The sequence below is a fragment of the Electrophorus electricus genome, chromosome 16 (genome assembly GCF_013358815.1).
Source record: "Electrophorus electricus isolate fEleEle1 chromosome 16, fEleEle1.pri, whole genome shotgun sequence".
Taxonomy (NCBI): domain Eukaryota; kingdom Metazoa; phylum Chordata; class Actinopteri; order Gymnotiformes; family Gymnotidae; genus Electrophorus; species Electrophorus electricus.
Genome location: NC_049550.1, coordinates 12,693,946 through 12,702,892, shown reverse-complemented (window position 1 = coordinate 12,702,892; position 8,947 = coordinate 12,693,946). Strand labels below are relative to the sequence as shown.

At 50.2% G+C, this 8,947-nt stretch overlaps 1 protein-coding gene across 5 annotated transcripts in view; it reads left to right on the top strand.

Moving 5' to 3' along the window:
- vps8 (VPS8 subunit of CORVET complex) overlaps positions 1-7,387 on the top strand; it is a 69,633-nt gene extending 62,246 nt beyond the window's left edge. For all 5 annotated transcript variants that reach the window (XM_035534845.1, XM_035534844.1, XM_035534843.1 and 2 more), the window contains one exon: positions 7,185-7,387. In XM_035534845.1, coding sequence (XP_035390738.1) covers positions 7,185-7,328 — 144 coding nt within the window. In that variant the 3' untranslated portion in view covers positions 7,329-7,387. The remainder of the gene's footprint in view (positions 1-7,184) is intronic.
- The last annotated feature ends 1,560 nt before the right edge of the window (positions 7,388-8,947 follow it).

The following is an 8,947-nucleotide window of genomic DNA, read 5'->3' as shown; positions in this document are numbered from 1 at the left end:
GTACAGGACTGTGTGTGAGGAGAGGGTGTACAGGACTGCGTGTGAGGAGAGGGTGTACAGGACTGCGTGTGAGGAGAGGGTGTAAAGGACTGTGAGGAGAGGGTGTACAGGACTGCGTGTGAGGAGAGGGTGTACAGGACTGTGTGAGGAGAGGGTGTACAGGACTGTGTGTGAGGAGAGGGTGTACAGGACTGTGTGTGAGGAGAGGGTGTAAAGGACTGTGTGAGGAGAGGGTGTAAAGGACTGTGTGTGAGGAGAGGGTGTAAAGGTCTGTGTGAGGAGAGGGTGTAAAGAACTGTGTGAGGAGAGGGTGTACAGGACTGCGTGTGAGGAGAGGGTGTACAGGACTGCGTGTGAGGAGAGGGTGTACAGGACTGCGTGTGAGGAGAGGGTGTACAGGACTGCGTGTGAGGAGAGGGTGTACAGGACTGTGTGTGAGGAGAGGGTGTACAGGACTGTGTGTGAGGAGAGGGTGTACAGGACTGCGTGTGAGGAGAGGGTGTAAAGCACTGCGTGTGAGGAGAGGGTGTAAAGGACTGTGTGAGGAGAGGGTGTACAGGACTGCATGTGAGGAGAGGGTGTAAAGCACTGCGTGTGAGGAGAGGGTGTAAAGCACTGCGTGTGAGGAGAGGGTGTAAAGCACTGCGTGTGAGGAGAGGGTGTAAAGGACTGTGTGAGGAGAGGGTGTACAGGACTGTGTGTGAGGAGAGGGTGTACAGGACTGTGTGTGAGGAGAGGGTGTACAGGACTGTGTGTGAGGAGAGGGTGTAAAGGACTGCGTGTGAGGAGAGGGTGTAAAGCACTGCGTGTGAGGAGAGGGTGTAAAGCACTGCGTGTGAGGAGAGGGTGTAAAGCACTGCGTGAGGAGAGGGTGTACAGGACTGTGTGTGAGGAGAGGGTGTACAGGACTGCGTGTGAGGAGAGGGTGTACAGGACTGCGTGTGAGGAGAGGGTGCAAAGGACTGTGAGGAGAGGGTGTACAGGACTGCGTGTGAGGAGAGGGTGTAAAGGACTGCGTGTGAGGAGAGGGTGTAAAGGACTGTGTGAGGAGAGGGTGTACAGGACTGCGTGTGAGGAGAGGGTGTAAAGGACTGCGTGTGAGGAGAGGGTGTAAAGGACTGTGTGAGGAGAGGGTGTACAGGACTGTGTGTGAGGAGAGGGTGTAAAGGACTGTGTGAGGAGAGGGTGTAAAGGACTGTGTGTGAGGAGAGGGTGTAAAGGACTGCGTGTAAGGAGAGGGTGTAAAGCACTGCGTGTGAGGAGAGGGTGTAAAGCACTGCGTGTGAGGAGAGGGTGTAAAGGACTGTGTGAGGAGAGGGGGTACAGGACTGTGTGTGAGGAGAGGGTGTACAGGACTGTGTGTGAGGAGAGGGTGTACAGGACTGTGTGAGGAGAGGGTGTACAGGACTGTGTGTGAGGAGAGGGTGTACAGGACTGTGTGTGAAGAGAGGGTGTACAGGACTGCGTGTGAGGAGAGGGTGTACAGGACTGCGTGTGAGGAGAGGGTGTAAAGCACTGCGTGTGAGGAGAGGGTGTAAAGCACTGCGTGTGAGGAGAGGGTGTAAAGGACTGTGTGAGGAGAGGGTGTACAGGACTGTGTGTGAGGAGAGGGTGTACAGGACTGTGTGTGAGGAGAGGGTGTAAAGGACAGTGTGTGAGGAGAGGGTGTAAAGGACAGTGTGTGAGGAGAGGGTGTAAAGGACTGCGTGTGAGGAGAGGGTGTAAAGCACTGCGTGTGAGGAGAGGGTGTAAAGCACTGCGTGTGAGGAGAGGGTGTAAAGGACTGTGTGAGGAGAGGGTGTACAGGACTGTGTGTGAGGAGAGGGTGTACAGGACTGTGTGTGAGGAGAGGGTGTACAGGACTGCGTGTGAGGAGAGGGTGTAAAGCACTGCGTGTGAGGAGAGGGTGTAAAGCACTGCGTGTGAGGAGAGGGTGTACAGGACTGTGTGAGGAGAGGGTGTAAAGGACTGTGTGTGAGGAGAGGGTGTACAAGACTGTGTGTGAGGAGACGGTGTAAAGGACAGTGTGTGAGGAGAGGGTGTAAAGGACAGTGTGTGAGGAGAGGGTGTAAAGGACTGTGTGTGAGGAGAGGGTGTAAAGGACAGTGTGTGAGGAGAGGGTGTAAAGGACTGCGTGTGAGGAGAGGGTGTAAAGCACTGCGTGTGAGGAGAGGGTGTAAAGCACTGCGTGTGAGGAGAGGGTGTAAAGGACTGTGTGAGGAGAGGGTGTACAGGACTGTGTGTGAGGAGAGGGTGTACAGGACTGTGTGTGAGGAGAGGGTGTAAAGGACAGTGTGTGAGGAGAGGGTGTAAAGGACAGTGTGAGGAGAGGGTGTAAAGGACTGCGTGTGAGGAGAGGGTGTAAAGCACTGCGTGTGAGGAGAGGGTGTAAAGGACTGTGTGAGGAGAGGGTGTACAGGACTGCGTGTGAGGAGAGGGTGTACAGGACTGCGTGTGAGGAGAGGGTGTACAGGACTGCGTGTGAGGAGAGGGTGTACAGGACTGTGTGAGGAGAGGGTGTACAGGACTGTGTGAGGAGAGGGTGTACAGGACTGCGTGTGAGGAGAGGGTGTACAGGACTGCGTGTGAGGAGAGGGTGTACAGGACTGCGTGTGAGGAGAGGGTGTAAAGGACTGTGTGAGGAGAGGGTGTACAGGACTGCGTGTGAGGAGAGGGTGTACAGGACTGCGTGTGAGGAGAGGGTGTAAAGGACTGCGTGTGAGGAGAGGGTGTAAAGCACTGCGTGTGAGGAGAGGGTGTACAGGACTGCGTGTGAGGAGAGGGTGTACAGGACTGCGTGTGAGGAGAGGGTGTACAGGACTGTGTGTGAGGAGAGGGTGTACAGGACTGCGTGTGAGGAGAGGGTGTACAGGACTGCGTGTGAGGAGAGGGTGTACAGGACTGTGTGAGGAGAGGGTGTAAAGCACTGTGTGTGAGGAGAGGGTGTAAAGCACTGTGTGTGAGGAGAGGGTGTACAGGACTGTGTGAGGAGAGGGTGTACAGGACTGCGTGTGAGGAGAGGGTGTACAGGACTGCGTGTGAGGAGAGGGTGTAAAGGACTGCGTGTGAGGAGAGGGTGTAAAGGACTGCGTGTGAGGAGAGGGTGTAAAGCACTGTGTGTGAGGAGAGGGTGTACAGGACTGTGTGAGGAGAGGGTGTACAGGACTGTGTGTGAGGAGAGGGTGTACAGGACTGCGTGTGAGGAGAGGGTGTAAAGGACTGCGTGTGAGGAGAGGGTGTAAAGCACTGCGTGTGAGGAGAGGGTGTAAAGCACTGTGTGTGAGGAGAGGGTGTACAGGACTGTGTGAGGAGAGGGTGTAAAGGACTGTGTGAGGAGAGGGTGTACAGGACTGCGTGTGAGGAGAGGGTGTACAGGACTGTGTGTGAGGAGAGGGTGTACAGGACTGCGTGTGAGGAGAGGGTGTAAAGGACTGTGAGGAGAGGGTGTACAGGACTGTGTGTGAGGAGAGGGTGTACAGGACTGCGTGTGAGGAGAGGGTGTACAGGACTGCGTGTGAGGAGAGGGTGTACAGGACTGCGTGTGAGGAGAGGGTGTAAAGGACTGCGTGTGAGGAGAGGGTGTAAAGGACTGCGTGTGAGGAGAGGGTGTAAAGCACTGTGTGTGAGGAGAGGGTGTACAGGACTGTGTGTGAGGAGAGGGTGTAAAGGACTGTGAGGAGAGGGTGTACAGGACTGCGTGTGAGGAGAGGGTGTAAAGGACTGTGTGAGGAGAGGGTGTACAGGACTGTGTGAGGAGAGGGTGTACAGGACTGCGTGTGAGGAGAGGGTGTACAGGACTGTGTGAGGAGAGGGTGTACAGGACTGCGTGTGAGGAGAGGGTGTACAGGACTGCGTGTGAGGAGAGGGTGTACAGGACTGTGTGAGGAGAGGGTGTAAAGCACTGTGTGTGAGGAGAGGGTGTACAGGACTGCGTGTGAGGAGAGGGTGTACAGGACTGTGTGAGGAGAGGGTGTAAAGCACTGTGTGTGAGGAGAGGGTGTACAGGACTGTGTGAGGAGAGGGTGTACAGGACTGCGTGTGAGGAGAGGGTGTACAGGACTGCGTGTGAGGAGAGGGTGTACAGGACTGTGTGAGGAGAGGGTGTACAGGACTGTGTGAGGAGAGGGTGTACAGGACTGCGTGTGAGGAGAGGCAGCCTTACGGAATCATCACTGAAGAAGGAAAGATTAAGAGCAGAGAGAATATGTTGTTTGCTCAGGCTGGGCGGAGGTTACACTGTGTCACTTATCATCTGTAGCCATTAGATAACCTACCAGGCCTGTGGTGAGGGAGAGGCGAAGTGAGGTGGCAGGAGAACACACACACACACACACACACACACACACACACACACACACACACACACACACACACACACACACACACACACACACACACACACACACACACTGCATTAGCCTCCCACCCACACACACACACACACTGCATTAGCCTCCCACCCACACACACACACACACACTGCATTAGCCTCCCACACACACACACACACACACACACTGCATTAGCCTCCCACCCACACACACACTGCATTAGCCTCCCACACACACACACACACACACACACTGCATTAGCCTCCCACACACACACACACACACACACACACACTGCATTAGCCTCCCACACATACACACACACACACTGCATTAGCCTCCCACCCACACACACACACACACACACACACACACACCCACCCACCCACCCACACACACACACACACACACACACACACCCACACACACACACACACACACCCACACACACACACACACACACACACACTGCATTAGCCTCCCACACACACACACACACTGCATTAGCCTCCCACCCACACACACACACACACACACACACACACACTGCATTAGCCTCCCACCCACACACACACACACACACACACTGCATTAGCCTCCCACACACACACACACACACACTGCATTAGCCTCCCACACACACACACACACACTGCATTAGCCTCCCGCCCACACACACACACACACACACACACTGCATTAGCCTCCCACACACACACACACACACACACACACACACACACACACACACACACACACACTGCATTAGCCTCCCACACACACACACACACACACACACACTGCATTAGCCTCCCACACACACACACACACACACTGCATTAGCCTCCCACACACACACACACACACACTGCATTAGCCTCCCACACACACACACACACTGCATTAGCCTCCCACACACACACACACACACACACTGCATTAGCCTCCCACACACACACACACACACACACTGCATTAGCCTCCCACACACACACACACACACACTGCATTAGCCTCCCACACACACACACACACACTGCATTAGCCTCCCACACACACACACACACACACACTGCATTAGCCTCCCACACACACACTGCATTAGCCTCCCACACACACACACACACACACTGCATTAGCCTCCCACACACACACACACACACACACACACACACTGCATTAGCCTCCCACACACACACACACACACACTGCATTAGCCTCCCACACACCCAAACACAAGTGCTACGAGCAAAGAGCTTTCACTCTTTTGCCATATCCATATATGGATCCTTAAACTACATCAGTACACAGTACACACAGACACACATGAACCCACCAGACTGCCTTGAAGCTATTTTCACACAAACCTAATCTGTCGGCGCTCCACCCCACATGTTTCTGTGGCCGTAGCTGGGGGGAGCTATTACCCTCTCTTGGATGCCACCCACTCTCTGATTAAGCAGTGTCTTTTCTCATCCCAGCTTCCTGTTGTCTTTCACCAGGTGTCCTGCTCCAGTCATTTGGTTGCCCCTGGAGAAATGGAACGCGTAAATAATGGTGGAAAATTGAGTTTTTGGCAATTGGTGGTTTTGCAAATGATATAGAATGCAGGAAGAGAGAGAGAGTGATGGAGAGTACAATGAGAGATGGTTTTGAAGTAAAACATCAGAAGGAAGAGGAAATTGGCAAGAAATCTGTGACTGTGGTAAGATGTAAAAAGAATGAAATGGTGAGAGAAAGAGACATTGAAGAAGAGTTCTTGTGAGAAACAGAAATGTGGTGTGTCAGTTTCCTGGTCCCCATGGCTGGCTGAGCAGGATGGGTAGATGATGCTGTTGAACGGACCGAGCCTCCCCAAACTCCCTCCACTCTAACCAATGACGCTCAGCCGTTCTTAGGTGATCTTTGTGTTGCTCCCAAACTGTGTAAGGGGTGTGTGTGTGTGTGTGTGTGTGTGTGTGTATGTGTGTGTGTGTGTGTGTGTGTGTTTGTGTGTATGTGTGTTTGTGTGTATGTGTGTTTGTGTGTGTTTGTGTGTATGTGTGTGTGTTTGTGTGTATGTGTGTGTGTGTGTGTGTGTATGTATGTGTGTGTGTGTGTGTGTGTGTGTGTGTGTGTGTGTGTGTGTGTGTGTGTGTGTGTGTGTGTGTGTGAGTGAGTGAGTGAGGGAGAGTGCGTCTGTGCGCATGTACCACATCTTCAAAATCTATAAGTTTGTTTTGTCTGCGCATGCCTTTGTCATGTCTGATTCAACATTGTATGCAAAATGTTCGCGCATGCCAACACTGATTATTTTTAGCCACCATATACATCACTGTGGCTATGAGATAATGAAGCCAGCAGAAGACATGTTTAACAAAGGAGGATCATCGGTTCTCTCAGGAGGCCACACAGGATTTAGCGCCTGTAGGCTTTGATGCACACATACAGCACGAGAAATCTGTAAATTAGTGAAGAGTATGGAGTTTCTAACAAGTAAGAAATAGATCTTCATTAAGTTGCAAGTTGTGTCTTTTTGAAGAATCATTCCATGAGATCATCCACACCTATACCTGACACCCATCACCTAACATCCCACATGCCTCAACGATGCCCCCATCCCCTACCTGTGTTTCCTAGCACTGTCCAGATCCCTCCCTATCCCTCTGTGCCCCAACACCATTCTCCATAATCACACTAAACTAAAACAGTTTAACAACTAAGGGCAGATTATATTCCGACATTACTATTGGCATCATTGATTTTTCCAATGTTACTTTTCTGATGAATAAGTGTCCCCATTCCCATGCAGTATGGTACTTTTATTATGAAATGTCATTTACATTGTCTGCTTTCCTTGTGTTTGTATTCCAGTTAGCTATCCTCACAGATATCGGCCATTCCCACAGCAGTGAAAAGGCAGGTCTGCTGAACACTGCACATCCACCAACAGGAAGCATCTACCACAGCGAAAACTTCAGCCTTAAGCTTTCTCCTCCACCAGTGGTGGAGGAGTAGGAAGAACTCCACCCACTGTTACAGTTCTGAATAAAAGCACTACCACATCTCCACATAAATGGACGTGTCTGCTTTTTCACTGGCACACACATTCACATCAGCGTCAGAGTTTAACACTTGCCAGTAGTTTGGCCAGGGCCTTCTGCACCCGTGCGGCTGGTTGGTCCTACACTTGGTTCACGTTAGGAGCTGTTGAGGTTTGTTAGACCTGGGAAAATGGAATATATGTAAGGAGCCCAGCACTGGAATTCAGAAGCACTCAACACACTGCACACACTGAAGACTGTTCTAAGTAATCCGGTTTTACAACAGAATTTCCATATTATTCTTGATGTTAAAATATTTCTTATTGATATTTATACAGCATACATAAGACTCTTAACAGTGGTGTGGGTGTGTGTGGTGGGTAAAATAACATACAGTCATGTGAAAATGTAAGCACACCAATCAATATTTAATCTTCATTTAATCTATATTTATAGAAAAAAACTGAAAAACTTAACATTGCAATTATTTATGTAACCAAAAATTAACAGAAGTACCCTTTCCTTCTTTGGAAAAAAATAAGTACATCCTTGGATCTAAAGCTGGTATTGCCCCCTTTAGCTGAATGTAGTGTTTCTTATAACTGGTTACCAGTTTCAATTAGAAGAACATTTTACCCATTCCTCTATGCAGAATTCCTTCAGATGTGAGATGTTTGAGGTGTTTCTATGCAGGATTCCTTCAGCTGAGAGATGTTTAAGGTGTTTCTATGCAGGATTCCTTCTGCTGTGTGGTGGTTGCGGTGTTTCTATGCAGAATTCCTTCAGCTGTGATGTATGAGGTGTTTCTAAGCAGGATTCCTTCAACTGTGAGATGTTTGAGGTGTTTCTATGCAGGATTCCTTCAGCTGAGAGATGTTTAAGGTGTTTCTATGCAGGATTCCTTCTGCTGTGTGGTGGTTGCGGTGTTTCTATGCAGAATTCCTTCAGCTGTGATGTATGAGGTGTTTCTAAGCAGGATTCCTTCAACTGTGAGATGTTTGAGGTGTTTCTATGCAGGATTCCTTCAGCTGAGAGATGTTTAAGGTGTTTCTATGCAGGATTCCTTCTGCTGTGTGGTGGTTGCGGTGTTTCTATGCAGAATTCCTTCAGCTGTGATGTATGAGGTGTTTCTAAGCAGGATTCCTTCAACTGTGAGATGTTTCAGGTGTTTCTATGCAGAAGTCCTTCAGCTGTGAGATGTTTGAGGAAAAAAATAAGTACATCCTTGGATCTAAAGCTGGTATTGCCCCCTTTAGCTGAATGTAGTGTTTCTTATAACTGGTTACCAGTTTCAATTAGAAGAACATTTTACCCATTCCTCTATGCAGAATTCCTTCAGATGTGAGATGTTTGAGGTGTTTCTATGCAGGATTCCTTCAGCTGAGAGATGTTTAAGGTGTTTCTATGCAGGATTCCTTCTGCTGTGTGGTGGTTGCGGTGTTTCTATGCAGAATTCCTTCAGCTGTGATGTATGAGGTGTTTCTAAGCAGGATTCCTTCAACTGTGAGATGTTTCAGGTGTTTCTATGCAGAAGTCCTTCAGCTGTGAGATGTTTGAGGAAAAAAATAAGTACATCCTTGGATCTAACAGCTG